The sequence below is a fragment of the Macrobrachium nipponense genome, chromosome 5, assembly GCF_015104395.2.
Source record: "Macrobrachium nipponense isolate FS-2020 chromosome 5, ASM1510439v2, whole genome shotgun sequence".
Classification (NCBI taxonomy): Eukaryota; Metazoa; Arthropoda; class Malacostraca; order Decapoda; family Palaemonidae; genus Macrobrachium; species Macrobrachium nipponense.
In genome coordinates this window covers 65,184,345-65,202,209 of record NC_061107.1, presented here as the reverse complement: position 1 = coordinate 65,202,209, position 17,865 = coordinate 65,184,345, and the positions used below count along the sequence as shown (strand labels likewise).

At 36.6% G+C, this 17,865-nt stretch overlaps 1 protein-coding gene across 1 annotated transcript in view; it reads left to right on the top strand.

Annotated features, from left to right (window-relative positions):
* Positions 1-17,209, top strand: part of LOC135215385 (uncharacterized) — a 624,294-nt gene extending 607,085 nt beyond the window's left edge. The window contains exon 4 of the mRNA XM_064249965.1: positions 13,490-17,209. Coding sequence (XP_064106035.1) covers positions 13,490-14,742 — 1,253 coding nt within the window. The 3' untranslated portion in view covers positions 14,743-17,209. The remainder of the gene's footprint in view (positions 1-13,489) is intronic.
* Positions 17,210-17,865: the final 656 nt, after the last annotated feature.

Here is a 17,865-nt window from a genome sequence, read left to right as displayed (position 1 = left end):
GGGTTGCTCTTGTTCGCTCTTCTCAGGACTGCCCTTATTGTGTCTGTATCTACGTTGGGCAATTCGGCTGTACCTTGACTTCGTTCATCGAAAGACCAGCGGTGTACTGAATATTGTATCGCCATACAAATCCGTTTGCAATGAATTAGAAGGTACCACCTGCAACTACCCTCTAAAGGGAAAAAGGCTGCCCACTGAAAAACACCGACTCTGTAAACAGAAGGGAAATGTCAACACGATGTGGTACTCTTTATTCTCCGACCCCCTGAGAAACCATTGCTTCCACCAGATATCTAATACCATTAAAAAGGACTGCGCCCTAAAGTACTTCAAATAGCATAAGCATCAATATACGCGCGTATGTAATACATACATTTTGTTTACTGCATTCTGATATATCTTACGACTTATATTCCATGGAAATTCTTTTTATTATATTTGAAAAGTGATTAAACATTTTTCAACTTGAATGGAATTAAAATATAAACAAAAATGGCAAACTTTGCTACATTTCCTTTGTAGTCAGCCTCAAATAGTAATGATTTGTGAACGACAGTAGTAGTTTGTAATATTCTGCTCGTCGTATGTCCATGTAATAAACACGTCATGTCCACACAGAAATTTATGTATGTATTTATGTGTGTATATATGCGAGAGTCAGATAAATGGAGAAATCCTTGCACTGTTGAAAAAGTATTTAAAAAATACGTGTTGTAAAGTTCCCAGAGAATTGTTTAAACATTCCGACGTTTTTTACCTCTTTGATTTTCGTGACCGGAGAGAATTCCTCTTCTCTCCTCTTCGATTTCTTTTCTCATTTTTGTGTTTTTCTAAAGCCATTATTTTATGGTATCCTTTTGGTAACACGTAACCCTGTAGTGCTTTTAATTCTTCAAACTCCTTCTCCGTTAGTACGCCGCCGAGGTGAATTTCTGTTAGATGGGATATGTGTTTTATTTATTATGTACAATTTCCTCTTAGCATTTCCCTTTGCTCTCTCTCTCTCTCTCTCTCTCTCTCTCTCTCTCTCTCTCTCTCTCTCTCTCTCTCTCTCTCTCTCTCTCTCTCTCTCTCAGAGAACCAACCAAGTTTAGGATCTTTAAACTTCTGAGGAGGGAAAGTTAAGTCCTTCTAACTTCTGGCTTAATTAATAACTTAAAAACTTCTTTCCTCTGCTTTCATGATTTATATTTGATGACGAACGTAAAAGGAAAAGAGATGAGAGTCCTGAAAGCAAAGATGGAATTCAATCTGAATCCAAAATGAACAAAGCCTTTGAAATTGCGATATCGAGGGTAACTTTCTGCTTCGTTTAAGATGAGTTTATTTGAGTAAGCATTCCCGTTTTGATATTTTATAGTTGGGGTAATTAATGCTTTCAGTAGATATGGAAATATGAATGCGCTCCTTTGACTACATATAAAATATTCCCTTGCGCGTTGGTGAATTCAATTGTCTGGAAAGTTTTGATTGAAATAAGAGACGTTCAAAAACCATTTGGCATCGCTTTGATTAAGAACATAGAGATATAAGTGTTATGAATATTGTTTTTGTTGAGCTAAGTCGGGTGTTGATTGCATATGTAATTTTCAGGGTTCAAGCTCGGCAAAAGACCTTCTGAAATAAAACTAATAAATTTTATTCCTAAAGCAATCAACTTTAGTATAGAATAGCTTACCTTGTGATGATCATTATTCTCCCTAATAATAACGGTAATATTCGATGAGCAATTACATGTAGGGACCATGTAGTTAAGGTGAGAAATATAACACTGAACTGGATTCCACTTCTAAACAATTTGGTTCTGATCCAGTTACTTATTCAAACCCATGCTTCTTGATGTAGTAATGATATGTGTGATTGGGAATTAACAATCGTTTTGTTTAACCTATTCAAAACTGTTCAGAAGAGAGAATGAAACCATCCATTAGTATATCGGGAGGGAAATGAAACCTTTGCTTCATGTTTTGAAAAGAGGATAAAAACATATTCACGAAATAAAGAAATACGTCACAAGAAAAGAAAGTAACTCTGTTCCACAGGCATGTCTGGAACGGGATCATATCTCCATAGCTGTATACCCTGGTTCGAGATCTTGGAGGCTCCAAGTGCCATTATCTCGCTCATTGATGCAAATCCAGCTGAATGTGGAACGTAATGCTTCCTGTAGTCCTATGAAGAGCTGACGGGGGTTGGGGAGAGGCGGATTCATGCGCTCATTTGTATCCAAAGAGTCCTTTTTGTTCTTATTTGAATGCTCTTCAGATTATACGGGACTGAAAAGCGATTCTAGGGTTTATCACGGATTTTCGAGGCGAATTTGGGCGGACCGAGACGCACATTAATGGCATTAAAGTGATTCAGCGACGAGCGTGCTTTGAGAGATGCGGCAGCGTTGCCAAAGCATCTTATTATTCCAATGGCCCCTCGATCACTGGTCGTTTCACTCTAAACCGCTTGTTTTCATCTCATTGTACACCAGGCGGAAGTGCACACGGCTCTCCCGGCACAAATAGTTCAAGCTTCTCTTTTAAAAGGTCATAAATTTTATCATGAAATGATGTGATGCAGTCATATCAGAATAATACTATCCAGGCAAGATGTATCATTGATCTCGACGAAAGTGATATATATATGTATATATATGATATATATATACAAATATATATATATATATATATATATATATAGATCTATATATATATATATATATTATATATATGTGTGTGTGTGTGTGTGTGTGTGTGTGTGTGTGTGCGTGTGTGTGTGGGGGTGTATACTTATATATATTTTTTTTCTCTAACCGCGTGTGTACCAGTAATGTTCCTCTTGAACGGTCTACTTTAAGTTAGTTTTCATGCTAGTATATTCATTTAAGTGTCATTTCAAAAGTAAATCGTTGTCCTGTGTTGCAGGATGTTGGAAAAAGAAAACAGGTTCCAAATGAAATGGAAAATTGGCGAGTTGACCTCGGCCAAGTAAAAGAAATTGTATGCTTTGCTGTAAAACAATATTTGCAAAAGTGTAAAATTAGAGGTTTTTTATTTTTTCCCAAAATTCAAAACTGCGATAAATTTGCTTTCCAATCAGATATCGTTTAATGACATGAAATTTCAGCTTTTGCACATAAAAACATAAAAGGTTATATGAATACTTTTTTACGATTCCCTACGCAGATAGATATTGTTTATCAAATTATTTCTTCGGTTGATCTGTGTACAACTGATATCCATGTTAGCATACTCATTTTGGTATCACTGTGGAGGTGAGTGAATTTTAAATATTACATTTACAAGTAAAGTATATAAATAAGTTATGTAAATAAAGATCTGAAGTAGGCCGAGGTAAAACGTTTCTACACTTTACTTTAAAAGAATATTTCCGAAAGACAAAGCCATAGATATTTCACTTTCCAGTAGTCTATATATTTTTTTTTTTTTTTTCATTTTTACTAGCCCTTGCAAATAAAGAATATTATTCTAATATTTAACACTATTTATATACTGCAGATTTGATTAATTGTTTATACCATTAATTAGTTTCGTTAACGTTGAGGCAAGGCAAGGATTGCTTACACCCTCAAAAATAGTGTATAAAATGTACTTGATTTGTTTTAAGTAAGATGTAATTACATTTTTATTTGCTTCTGTCATTTTCGGCGACATGATATATTCCATTCGTCTGGTGCAATCTTTTTTTTTTAAATAGTTGTTGCTGGTGTTTATGTCATTTTAAGGACTTGTATATAAATAGCGAGGAATTGCTTTCCCAAGCAGTGGAATTTTGATAGTTACAACATAAGTGTTTTAGTCTACTCAGCAGGGTATATTGAATTAAAGTTTGGGTAGAAAACATCGGTAGGTTTTTACCCTATCTCCTAAGGATACCAGGAAGCCGCTTCGATAAGGCAATACGACCTGCCTCAGACTTGTCTGAGCCGATTTCCTTCAATATCAATTTATGCATGTTCTCTCTCCCGCCTCAAAATCCCTGTATTCCTCAGGTGCCACTCTTACAGGAACACGTCAGGAGGGGAGGCGGTTGACAAAATCGATTTAATGAATAAAAAGAAAAGGACTTCAAAATTGTTTCACTTTCTAGCCACATCTGACAGTTTCCTGTATCTTTACACTTTGCCTATTTATATATATGTAAATATATATATATATATATATATATATATATATATATATATATATATATATAATATATATATATATATATATAGTGTGTGTGTGTGTGCGTGCGTGTATGAGTGAGCTCCCACCCTTGTAGTAGTTTACGTTGACTTATATTGAGTGGGTACCTACTTCGTAAGAAAATTGTCTTGTCAAGATTCGTTCCGTGAAATTCTTTCAGAAATAGAGCATGGAACAGTTCGTGATATGATCTTCCTTACGCCATGTGAATGCATATTTTCAGTCGTTTGCTCGCGTCGATAAAAGTAATTTCATTTTTATTATTCTGGCTCAAATTCTGTAGTTTAAGGTCTTTTAACCCTGATATACTTTTTCTACTCTGATATTTTATTTCTAATTACAGTTAAGTTCATGTACAAACGATGGATCAGGTCAATTTGAGCAAATTTTGGAAGTTGAATAAAGGGTTCATGTCCTCTCCGTCTTTGATAGATAGATTTATCATTATTCGGTGATTACTGACTTTTGAAATTTAGGCTGTCAAGCCAAGCACTGGGTCACTTTCGGTCATTCAGCGCTTAGACGGTGAAATGATGGAGTTTGAGTGGTCGCATAGCTTGAGAGAGAGTTCCAAGAAACAAAGGAAATAAAGTACAAGTATTAAACGTGGAACTGGGAGAAAATCCCTGTCTCAGTAGACAGCATTAGTTACAGGGATTGGACAGTGTAACTGAAGTAAGAAGCGGGAATAGAGGTAAAGTAAAAGGCATAAAAGTGATTACAGTTGTTTATTAGGTTATATTAGATATTTTCTTGGGGGAGCGCTGCTGCTTTAATAGCAACTGTCGCAAAATTAGACACCTATAACTGCAGTTTTTTTTTCTCTTCTTTTTCTTTTCACTGCACCTTCTCCAAACTACCCCTTTTATATTTCAGCAAGAAACGTATCAAATGCTCTTCAGCCCATTCATGTAAATGCATTGCAGCTATGTTCATCATTGAAAGCCTTTTTTGCCCCAGGCACTTACTCCATTCGGTTTTTTAACGCATGGTTTAGTGTACAGATAAAACAGTCCTCTTTCATTTTTTCTCTTTCTCATTATTTTCCTCGATCTTCCTTTTGGTTTGGTCAAGTGGCATATGCAGTAGGCAGCGTATTTCTCACTGAACAGTCTTTCCTTTTTCACGAACGTTCATTTGAGGGTGATATTTGTACAAGAATAAAAACTATTATTGACGTGATTACTACAGTCAACGATGCGAAAAGCAATGGTTACACAATTGTCGATCTGTGTGTGATTGCGATCTGTGTGTGATTGCACGGGTGACAGCAGGATATCTCAAGCGTTTGAACGGATTATGATGAAACTTGGCGGATATTTTCATTAGGGTGTAGCCTTCTCAGGTAACTCAATTTTAGGAGAAACCATCTTAGAGAGTAAAATTCGTTACCTCAGTTGGCAACCGTTTTACCCAATACAAAAGATAGATATTTTCGGGACCTAAATACACAAAGGGATGCAATAACATTCGATCGAGAAATGATTAATGGTTACTTAGGAGCAGTGATATCCAGTAAGGGTTTTCGTAAGTTGGAATTTAGTAGAACTAAAACAGGTAAATCAAACAATGTCTGAGCCGAATAAGATTTATAAGTCGGTTAGACTGAATCTGCGTACGAAAATAAGGTTGTAGATCAGTATTGCTATACGGACATGATTCGTGGCATGACAATGAAACTTGATGAACAAGAATTTATCGATTTGAGAATAATGCTTCAGTACGAATATCAGGAGTCAGATAACAGGATAGAGTTAGTAGTAATACGGTAATCTCCTGGGTATAGGTGTGTAATGGTATAATTTAATTAAATCTTCTTGTTCTATTTTCCTTTGCTCTTTTTGATATTCATAGACAGTTTCAGCTTCATCGTGAGTCGCTATCGATCTCCTCTTAACTTCCCTTACCGTGATTTATTGCAACTGTTGTCGTTTTCAGTTAAATATTTGTTGCGACGTCATTCATTATATAGGCATCAGCTTGCGTGACGACGAAGTTTCTAATCAAAGTTCAAGTCCAGCAGCATCTTTGAGTTTAGCCTCCCAAGTTACGGAACCGGGTTTAAAGATACGCTGTCATTAGAATTAGTCGCTATGCACGGTGCAGACAGAATTTACGTTGTATTCGCTACATTTCCGATAATTTCTGATGGCTATGTTTTGTCGAAGTAGGGTGCCTGTCTGTTTTATCTATCAATCACATGCCGGAAGCTGGTGCGCACACAAACCCGGAAAAGATTAGTTTGCAAATTATTTCTTCTTGAGGTCATTCCAATAAATTTCTGTTATTCTTTGAAAACTTTTACTTAGAGTTTATGATTCTCTCTCTCTCTCTCTCTCTCTCTCTCTCTCTCTCTCTCTCTCTCTCTCTCTTCATGTGTGATGTGTGTGTGTGTGTGAGTGTGTGTTTTGGTACTTTTCTAATAATTAGGCCACTGTATCTTAAGAAATCTTATTAGAAAAGATTTTCGTATAAGAATGTCCTAGTAATTGTTCATCTAGAGAAAATATTGTGGAATGATACCCAGATGTCGAGCCTTGTGTAAATCTGCTAAGGAGAGGTGGGGCTCTAGAAGTAAGGAAACGGGGCTTGGTTGTGAAAGCAAGATATTTTCAGTAGGCAGCCTGTTCACACCTCTAATCTTTACTCCACCTGCAATATAATAGTTGCAGGTGTGAAACCACCTTTATTGTCAGTTTCTATCCGTCGTTCGATAGGATGATGTTGCATCCAATAACATATATACGCCCATTTAATTCAGGTTCTCTGTCCTCATTTGTATTCATATCATGTAACTAAGAAAGGTCTTGGCGAACTCTCAAACTTCACCCTCTTGTGTTGGTGTCAGCAGGATTTGGGTTTTTTAAAATTCGTGTCTGAAATTGAAGTTTCGACTGAGATGCTTTGATTGTGGAGTTTGATAAGTGATCATGGGCTTTAGGTGTCCTGTTACATACCGAAGTAGAACTTATTCGGGAATAAACTAAAGCTCTGTAGAAGAGGGGTTAAGTCGCTGGTCCAAAATCTCAGTCACTCAGTTTCGTCTTCAGATTTTCTCCGCGATCGATTTACATTTTATGGTCACTCTAATTTGTTCAGTGACGTCACTGATAGTCTTGCGTGTGACCGACGGTGTGACTGGGGTTGTATGACAGGCTTCTGAAGAGCCAAGAAATCTGTTGTGTGTGTGTGTGTGTGTGTGAGAGAGAGAGAGAGAGAGAGAGAGAGAGAGAGAGAATTTTTATTGCATTGCCTGTCAGAACAATAATGATAGCGTCATGTCTACTGAATTCACTTTGCAATGTTACCTATACATCAATCAATTTCTGGTTACTAAATATCTCCTGCTACTAAGTCACTGCAGTGAAATACAAATGCATTTGAAGTTTCACGGACATACGATACCCACATGAATTCAGCACCTTTATTTCTGTCTCAACCAAGTTCCAGTTTATAACGGGCTGAAAGTTATTCATTCCAAATTAAATAAACGTGAAAAAAAGTTTTAATTGTAAAGGGTAATAAAACTGGAATATTTACAGGTATCCTTTTTTTTTTTTTTTTGTCTGAGTTCCATGGAGAAAAGTTGTGTCAAAAATTATCTCTGTACTTACGAATGCTCGGGCCAAGAGCTATTTAAGCTTAGGACTTTCGCTACCAACTCTTTGTTCAAAATACACAAATGAATAGATAAATGCGTAATTTTTCAGATATAATATATATATGTATATATATATATATATATATATATATATATATATATATATATGTCTGTGAGTGTGTGTGTGTGTGTATGTATGAATTTTATCACATCACCGTGATTCATATACATGCATTAACCTACAAAGGTCATATAATATGCATTTCGCTCTACTTCGGAATTAATATATTTTCATATATGTTAACCGAAGGGGAATTTTTTTAGTTGATATCGATTCCAACCTTACAAATCACTTTCGAACTCAGATATTTGTAATTAGAATCGATATCCAACCCCCTCTACCATGTTAACAAAGTCGAACGTACAATAAACAAGTCAGCTACGGAAGGGTGTAAGTTACAGGCCAATTATTCTGCTGCATTACGTTTTTCCTACTAGTACTCTATGCACCCTGAGTGCCATGGAGAAAAGTTAGCTGTGTTGCCTCTTAAATTTTTTTGATCGTCAGAGGCGAGTTTCATTTATTTTGAGAAGAAAAAATCTGGGCTGAGTACAACAGATCGCTTTGGAACGTCTTGTGGTCCACGAGAGACTATATCGTCAGCTGCAGCTAGTACAGAACAGTTATGTAGACAAAGAAATTAGTTTACAGAGAAATGTAAAGATGCACTTTAAAAGTTTGCTTAACAAGGGGCTAGTGCTATCAGTGCACCTTACACCCTGGATTATAGGCATTACTAAGGGTTTTTTCAACATCCCTCGGCCCCTGACTGCGTCCTCTTTTTAGCTCTTTACTCACGCTCCATTCTGGCTTCCTTTCCTCAGTTTTGCTGGCCAGTATCTCAAAGAGGTAAATATTAATGTAATTGTGATGCTTTCTCTGAGCTCCAATTTCAGATACTTGTAATTCATTTCCTTTATTTTCTAAATATCTTTCTCATGCTGTCCAACCACTCCAACTGCATCTCTTCACTGAATGGTCGAAAGTGCCACGATGCTTGGGTTGACAGCCTGAATTTCAAAAATCAGATTACGAAAAATTGTTCCTTTGAAAACTGAGTGGAAACAGACAGGGCTTGCGGCGCCTGTGAAGTAACAGGCGACGAATGATAAAATTTTGATGTCCTTGAGACGAAAACTATGACAAGCGTTTTCCTTTGAGTTGGTATATTTGTGTAGCAATACGTTTGATTACCGACGTATAGGTACAAAAACATACATGCATATGCATAAATAGATAGATAGATATGTAGATAAATAGACAGGTATGTATCTAGTAAAGGATTCTCATTTTGCTCAAGATTCGAAGAATTAAGTTTCTTCATCATACCAGGTCGAACAATGGACTCCCGAGTGAATTATTATCTTAATAGAAAAAAAAAAACTCTATAAAGTGCTGGTAGTAGAATGAGGTTGAAAGGACTCCAACAGGTCATCACTATTCTTGGAGGATTATAGAGATTACGCCGATTTGAAGCTGATAAAGTTGGAACTTATCCAGACTGACTAGAAAACGGGACAGACTGATGTCATAATTAAACGAAATACTACAGTAAAAGACAGAAGGCACTTTTTATTTTCAAGGATGCGCTTCGAGAAATTTGGTGAATTGACTATATGAAAGGCAGATTTAGTCTGGGTTGATTTAAATGATAGTAGAAAGAGTTTTGAAATCGTCAGGAGATAATAGAAAAAATGAGTCGAGAGGAGAAAGGTTTTATTGAATATATAGAAATGTAGAAATATCGATTAGAAAAAAGTTATTGTTGTGGTTGTTAAATTTCGTTAAAATATTTAGATTTAAGAAAAAATGCAGTATTGATAGAGGTAAAATCAGGCTATTCCACTGCTTTTCTTCATTTTTATTATTATTGGGAGATTTCCGTGATAGTTTAGCTTATCAACAGGTATTTTCATTTTTAAGCCCCGACCCTCAATATAAAGCAGGCTTTCAGATTCCGAAACGGTCACTGTTGAGAGAAATCCAGAAATTATTTATATATTAAACAGTTTTTTTTAATTTACTGAAATATTTTCGGCATGTTCAGAGATCCCTGCTGTTGTAATATCTATTATTTCTTGGGCTTTTTTCAGCGCTATTAACTGTAAAATGAAATAGATTGTATAGCCTCACCTATTCTAGTAACTATCCAACAAAGTAAATTTTGCCATATCTTCCTGCCGTTTAGGACGTCGTAAAGGAGAGGCTTTGTATCTGGAGAAAGGATAATTCTAGTCTTAGAAAATTACTTTCTGTGATACTATTTGAACAAGACATTATTTTGTAGATCAGGTTCGATAACTTTGTAGTTGTGACACCAGTTCTCAGAGGTAAATCAGTTATTAATAATTTGTGGCGATTTATTTGCATTAATGTTAGAATAACATATGTATACCGGAATCCTTTATAAATTCTTAAACACACTAGGGTTAAAAGACCAATGCAACTACGGTAGTTTCTGAGGATCTGCGGATCTGCTGACAGAGATACCACTCACAACATTGTTGTCAGTCTTAACGTGCATGAAATCGCCAGGTGTTGAGCTTGGAAAACGTTGCATCCGTCTCAGGTAGCTGTTGTGTTGTTAGTTAGTAGTTGTTTCACTTTGAAGAAGTCGGATGAGGATTCATTTTTTTGTTTTATTGAAGAAAATGTCAGTTTTCTGTAAAGTTCAGATAAAAACTGCTGTTAGATTTTTCGTATGCTTCACTAAATACTATTCGTTAGAAATAATAATTTATCTTGCTGACAGTTTTAATGAGCTCAGAAGGATCGACATTGACGCTGAAGACTTACAGGTGACAAATGGTTACCTTTGATTGATTATCGAAACCATCATCGTGGCTGTCTCCCTTCTGGATAGACAAAAGGAATAAATTATTTACCTTTTCCTCTTCGGAATGAAAAAAGGGGGAAAAATCTTTAAGGATCTTTGGTAGAACACGCAGGAGGTGACAAGTATCCCTTAGGGATGGTGTTTGTCAGTGACTAAACATGGCCTCGCAAAGACTTCGGCGAAAGAAGCGTTCCTTAGATGGCGGGGGGAGATAGGCAGAAGGGGTTGGCATAGGCGGAGTAGGGTGTCCAGGGAGGGGGAAGAGGAGATGATGAAGCCCCAAACACAGCGAGAACTGAAAATACGGAAAGCGACGATTGTAACGGAACGTAAGGCAGACATACATATATGTATATATATATATATATATATATATATATATATATTATATATATATATATATATGTGTGTGTGTGTGTGTGTGTGTGTGTGTGTGTATGTATGTGTGTATGTGTGTGTGTGTATGTATGTACAACGAAACTGCTGGAGTGTTAAAATGTGAAGACCAATTATGAAAAGGGATTAATAGTGAGGGTGCAGTAAAACGGGCTGAGGAGGAGAAAACGATTAGGAGAGGTGATGATGGTGATAAAAGGAAGAGTGGCTGGATTGGAAACCCAATGAAAGACCGCTCTGAGGTCTGGTGGTAAAACAATTCACTTCCAGACTCCTAAAAAGGAGATGGACCTGTTCCGTGCAGGCGCTGGCTTCTTCACCGATTTTGGCCTGAGAAATTTAGTTTTCCTTTTTTTCATCTTGAGGAAATGTATTCTGACAACCCTTGTTCCAAAATTTCAAATCATTTCTTTTTGATAAAAAGCAAGATAGATTATCATCTACTCTTCAGCTGTAGAAAAAAATAGCCTTAATAAGTATCGTGTATTATGTTGTTTTTGTTTTCGAGGGACACCATTTGAAGGTCGTCGAAGAGTCTTCAACTCTCTAGATGCGAGTCTTAGAAGAAACGGACAATACAACACCTCGGAGCTCAACCATAAAACAGTCAATGGTTTATTACATTACAAAAGACTTGATTGTTCACACGGTTATCGGAATTCTGTTTTTGTGTCGACGAGAGGGTAGAATTTTTTCGATCTTGTCTTCTTTTCACTCATTTTTTTTTCCATTTTTATTTTCACCTCATGGCAGCATCTCTGGAAAGGAGTTTACTACGTACGAGTATGTGCTCTGCTTTACTTATGTGTGAATTTCTAATGTGGCTGACCACCGAACCATGAAACCTGGTATTCTTTGTGACTGAATTATTAAAAACTGATTTTCTTTTTTCGTATTTTCGTATGGCACTTACTAAAATGTATTCGTAATATGTGCTGATCTAAGTCAAATGGAACACGGAAGCTTTTCATCAGCTTGAAATGTTTAATGTCTGTTTTGTTTGTTAGGGTTTCATTATTTGCTCGACTTTGCTTTAACCTGTTTTTCAATTTATCAGCCCGCAGGCAGATATCTTCATACGGTGCTAGTTATATGTAATGTGTCGTAAATGTTATCAGTCTTCCAGAAGCTATTTGGTTTTTTTTAGCACAAATTGCCGTTGGAGGCGCGAATTGTGGAAATATTAAAATGAAGTTTATAAAGAAATCCTCTTTTTGCATCATACCTTCTCACCATTTTGATATGTTCATCACTGAATATCAACCTCAGGGTGCTTGTGCGTGGGCTGAATTTATATCGCTCAATTCCATACATATATACGTCCATCCAAATTGGTAGCCTGTTGTATTTATTTTCTTTTTTTTTACCAACCATCCTTACAGACTCCTAAGAAATTTACATTTGTTAAAAAAGGGAATTCATCTGTATTATAGCTGGAGATTTGGGTTTTAGATTTTAACATTAATCGAATTTTCTAAGTATCTGACTTATTTTAGTATGAATTAACGAGAAAATTTCGGAAATTTTTCTGATTGGTGATCGACTATTTTCATTGTGTTGCAGATTATACCGATGATGCTGATTTTCGGCTCCTGATTCCTAAATCCCTTAGGGGGGTTAGTGCCATCGGTGAACCTCACGGGGTGCACTGTAGGCATTACTAAAGGTTCTATGCAGCGTCCCTTTGGCACCTAGCTGCAACCCCTTTCATTCCGTTTACTGTACCTTCATTCCTATTATCTGTCTTCCATCTTGCTACCCACCCTCTCTAAACAATTATTTCATGGTGTAGCTGCTTTGAAGTTTTCCTCCTGTTACGCCTTTCAAACCTACCTACTGTCAATTTCCCTTCCAGCGCTGAATGACCTTATAGGTCCCAGCGATTAGCCTTTTGACCTAAACTTTATATTCTGTAATCCTGTTTCATTGTGGTTTGGTGGGCTTCTAAAGGGTTTATGTACCACTAGAGACTCTTCACACCTTAACCTTTCAGAGTGAAGCTGTTTCATTTGGATTTTAAACGTTGTTGCGAGTTTTAGTCTTTCAGTCAGAATTCTGGAAACTTCCAGTGTGTCTTGACGCATAGCATTAGCCAGCTAAGTTCGGTTTTACGTTTATGTTTAATTTGCATTAATTTAGTGAATGCACGCACTGTTTCCAAAATGCCGTATGAAACACTTTCCTGCTTTAATTTTGACCTTACGAGTTCAACAAGGTGGTCTGTGTAAACAGGTTTTACTCAGCCCTTAATTTGTGAATGTTTAGGGGTATTATTTAAGAGTTCTTGTAAAAATTAATCAATTATGCAAATAGTAAAATTTGTTTCTTATGATTTTTTAAAAATAAAATTCATTGGATGTTTTAAATATTAATCATTCTTATCTCTCTCATTCCAGATACGTGCCCGATGTTATTACGTGGGACTTGGACGAAAGGTCCCAGCACGAACGCCCCAAGTAGCTCAAGTGGCACTGCAACACGTAGTACCGATGGGGGAGGTACCGGCGGCGGCGTCATCAGTAGCAGTGGTGTCAGCAGTGAAAACAGCAGCGAAGTGGCAGTCAAAGCAGTCGGGGAGAACCCTACTGCTGCGGGAGGAGGAACGACCCACACTGGCTGGAGTATGAAACTTTGGCGTCGAGGGTCATCGCAGGAACGCCCTTTAAGACCTTCTTCCTCCCAAGGCTCTGAGAATTCGTACACAGAAGAGCCTTACGTTAATGCTGACGCTCATAGCGCCGTGTATGCCGAGTTGAACTCGACGGGTTCAACTCCCGTGAGTGCTAGTGGTATTTCGTATAATCCATATTCCCTTAATACATATTCGGAAATTCCTGATCCTTTGAGGCCTATGTCCATTGTGTCTGGGGGCCTCAGGTCTTATATCACGGAAGGAACATATGAGAATGCTGGGTATGTGCTCTCAGAGGCGGGCATTGAGCATCCAGAAAGTTCAGTCGGGTCGACTTCTACACCTTCGTCCGCTTACTATTCAGACGTGTCATCCTCAGACAACCAAAATAACAAGAAAAAAAAGAAGAAAAGGAAAAACGAAGAGCGCAACAACTTGAACCTCCAGCGATCTTTGATGCCCTCCAACATATCGTCGAGTGTGTCGATGATCAGCAACCATATCCTTGGACCTGACAGGCGACTTAATGGGCCCGCAAGGGAGTTGCCGGGACATGTGATGGGACAGGCCATTCACCCGGCCCTTCACAACCGGGAGCTCCTTCCTCTCGCTCTCGAGCTTCTTCCACAACACCTGACGCTGGACAACAGGGGCGTCGTCGAGGCAGTTTTGCCCCCACTGCAACCCAACATGAATGTCATACAGACAGCAAACCAGGTGCAAACATTGCCCAACCTCAAAAATATCAATGAGACTAGAGCAGTTCTAAATGCGTCTCAGAACCAAATATTAGGAAATATTTCTTCAGTCCCATCCTCCGCGGTCCCTGTCGAATCCCTTCCCCATAACAATAACCTTCAGGGGGTCCAAGAAGAAGAGGACGAAGAGGCAGCGCCCCATAGGCCCTTGCCTCCCCTGCCTAGTCGCCAGGTCCAAGGGCCACAGAGGAGGGGCATTTATGTGGGTCAAAGTAAACAAGACCAACCCCTACCTCCTGTTCCTTCGGAATATGTGTAGTAGTGCTTCCTCTATTTACCATAACTTTCACATGAATATGAATGACTCTTGCCATCAGTTGGTAGAATCACTTTCAGATGGGATTGTATCTGAAGAGGGATGAGATAAAAGGTCCTCTAACTTCGTGTTTCTTAGAATTTTTTGAAACGACCTTTTTTTCCTGAAAACATCCATTGTGATTTTAAGATAAACACGTCGGAAAATGATTAGCTGTGAATAAGGTAGAATACTCACACATTTGGAGTATTCTTTTCCTGATTTTACTCCAAACGTTTAGTGGCCATTGGTGACAGACTAAATGATGAGGGATATGAAAGGTGAAAACTCAGAGGTATCCTATAATCATTTCCATTTGGAAGTGTCGTAGTTTTGTAAAAGTCCACATTTCCATTTAAGTGAAATCAGCTAGAGATGGTTTCTCCGTATCTAGTGTAAAGATGTCCACTTTTTTTACATCTCGTTTTCTTCATATTTATGAGCTTAATTTGGTATTGTCAAGTAGGACAGCAATGTGAACGGTGCTTGCAGTTGTTCTGGTCAGGATCGTTGTGTATTTTACATATCTATCATTATTTGTATTATTATATGGCACCCAAAGCATAGAAAGAGTTTTATTTAACTAGAATTATGATTCTAATTTATTGATTGTTTTCCGCCAGATCAGTGATATTATATTTCATATTCCACCGTGACCTAGCATTATCCAATAGATAACAGATAAAGCCCGGTCTCATCCAGTTGGCGACTCCGTCCCAACAAAGTCATATATTTTTGGCATTACATATTCAAAGCAAATCCAAATTAAATTTTCCACACTACTTACAAACTCAACAGGATTTTAAATGGGCATAATACCTATGATGATTTTATGTTTTTGTGTATGTATATAACTTTGTAAAGTGTGTAAATATAGAGCATTACATAGACTAAAGCTAGCTCACCAAGGATTTTTTTCTGTATAACTGTGATTTGATGGTATTGAAAGTCTTACAAATGCATTATTATTATTATTATTATTATTATTATTATTATTATTATTATTATTATTATTATTATTATTATTATTATTATTATTATTTATGGAGGGTACAGTATTTCAAAAGATACTAGAAGTTAAGCTACTTGACGTAGTGTACTAACATAAGGTGCATTTGCAGACTTTTCTGTATATTTCCTTAGAGGGACGGGAGATCCAGAACAGGCGTTCTTCGTAAAGTGCCAGGCGTATTTCGTAGTTGTCGGATGTATTCTAAACATAATATAAATGAAAACATGTTTGAATAGGAATACCAACGTAAATTTGCCTGGGATATTCGGATATATAAGCTTGCGAACAGTAACCTCAATCTTGGGCAAACTTAAAATATTTCCCGGTTCAGATTAACTCTTCGATATGACTCCTCCAACTATTAACCAGGATTTCCACTAAATCTATCTTTGATTTTACAGAACATGATGAATGTCACCTCCTTAAAGAAAGAGAAGTGCTTCTCTATTAAAAGTAACTTAATTTTCCACCCGCCGATGTTGCATATTTTCATTACAATGTGAGTTTTTCTTCCTATACATAATCATACAGTTTTTGTTGAGGAACTTGGCGTTTAAGAAGGTTATCGAGAAACGCTAATTTTTGGAAACTGTTATTGCTGGTATGACATAAAATAAAAAGAGCTGGGTACCCTGATTTAAGAAATGTATCTTTTGAGACGTATTGTTTCAGTCTGAGCCATTACTGTGTTGTTGAGGTTACACTATTTTAATTCCAGTCAGACCAATAATTACAGCCGTAAAAAGTTCAGGCAACTAAGTCTTCCGTCAAGTTAGTTAGTTAGACAGCTGACCAAATACGTCGTGTACTAAAGAGGAACAGTTTCTTGATCTTTAAAAACTGTGTCTTTTGATTTTTGTAGATGCTGATTTAAAGCTTTGCCATTTGCGTTTTATTTAGTGTATCTAAGGTGATAACAAATTCATTTATCCGGTCATATCAAAATTATTTATCTGTAAATGAAATTTTCTTCCACTCATTTTTTAAGGTCAAGTATACTTAACGAAGTCACCATTCCCGTCATTATTTCTTTTCCAGCCACAACATTTACAGTATTTTTTAATGTTTATGATAGCATTTTGTAAGCATTTTCATCATGCGGGCTCTGTCATTTTGCGTGTGGAGCCGAGCGCATCCTGGAAACTGGTGCTTGATAGGGTTTTATAGTCAAGCTTGCTGGTGATTACCTGCTTCTTCTTCTTCTTCTTCTTCTTCTACTGTGTCATCCACTCCCGTTGGTTCATCTCCTGTGATCCACGTTCCTCCTCCTCGCTCGGGCAAGATAAATGGCGTCATTTTGTCTTTGTATCACTTGTTTGCTTCATGTAATAAACTAAATTTCCGAAAGCCTTTCCTTACGGCCACAGACCTTTGGTTTTTGTTTGACGCATTGGAAGTTTTATTATTATTATTATTATTATTATTTATTATTATTTTTTTTTTTTTTTTTTTTTTTTTTTTTTTTTTTTTTTTTCCCTTAGAGGAGGAACATGGTTTACCCGACTAGCCCAAAGAAGTGAAGAGCAGCATTATGAATTTTTTATGTTAGTCGTTGATATTACATACTGCATTACCTAATTCACTTAATTGAAAGGTAATCAAGCCACCAGTGGGGCTACGCCTAGAGCTTTTCAGTTACGAGTATTACTTGGAAAAATGCTCATGTATGTCGTCATGACATACAGACGTGCAACATTTCGTGAATAGTTATTCATTTTGAATTTCCTGCTCTGAGCGGTTGTCGAAAAGAAGTTCTTGACTTAAATGGTATCCGTTAACATAGTTAATGGTTGCAGCTAACGCTTACACAGATATATATATCATATATATATATATATATATTTACACACATATACATATATATATATATATATATATATATATATATATATATATATATATGTATATATATATATATATATATATATATATACATATATATATATATATATATTATATATATATATATATACTATATATATATATATATATATATATATATATATATATATTATATATAATATATATATATATATAATATATATATATATATATATGTTTGTGTGTGTGTGATT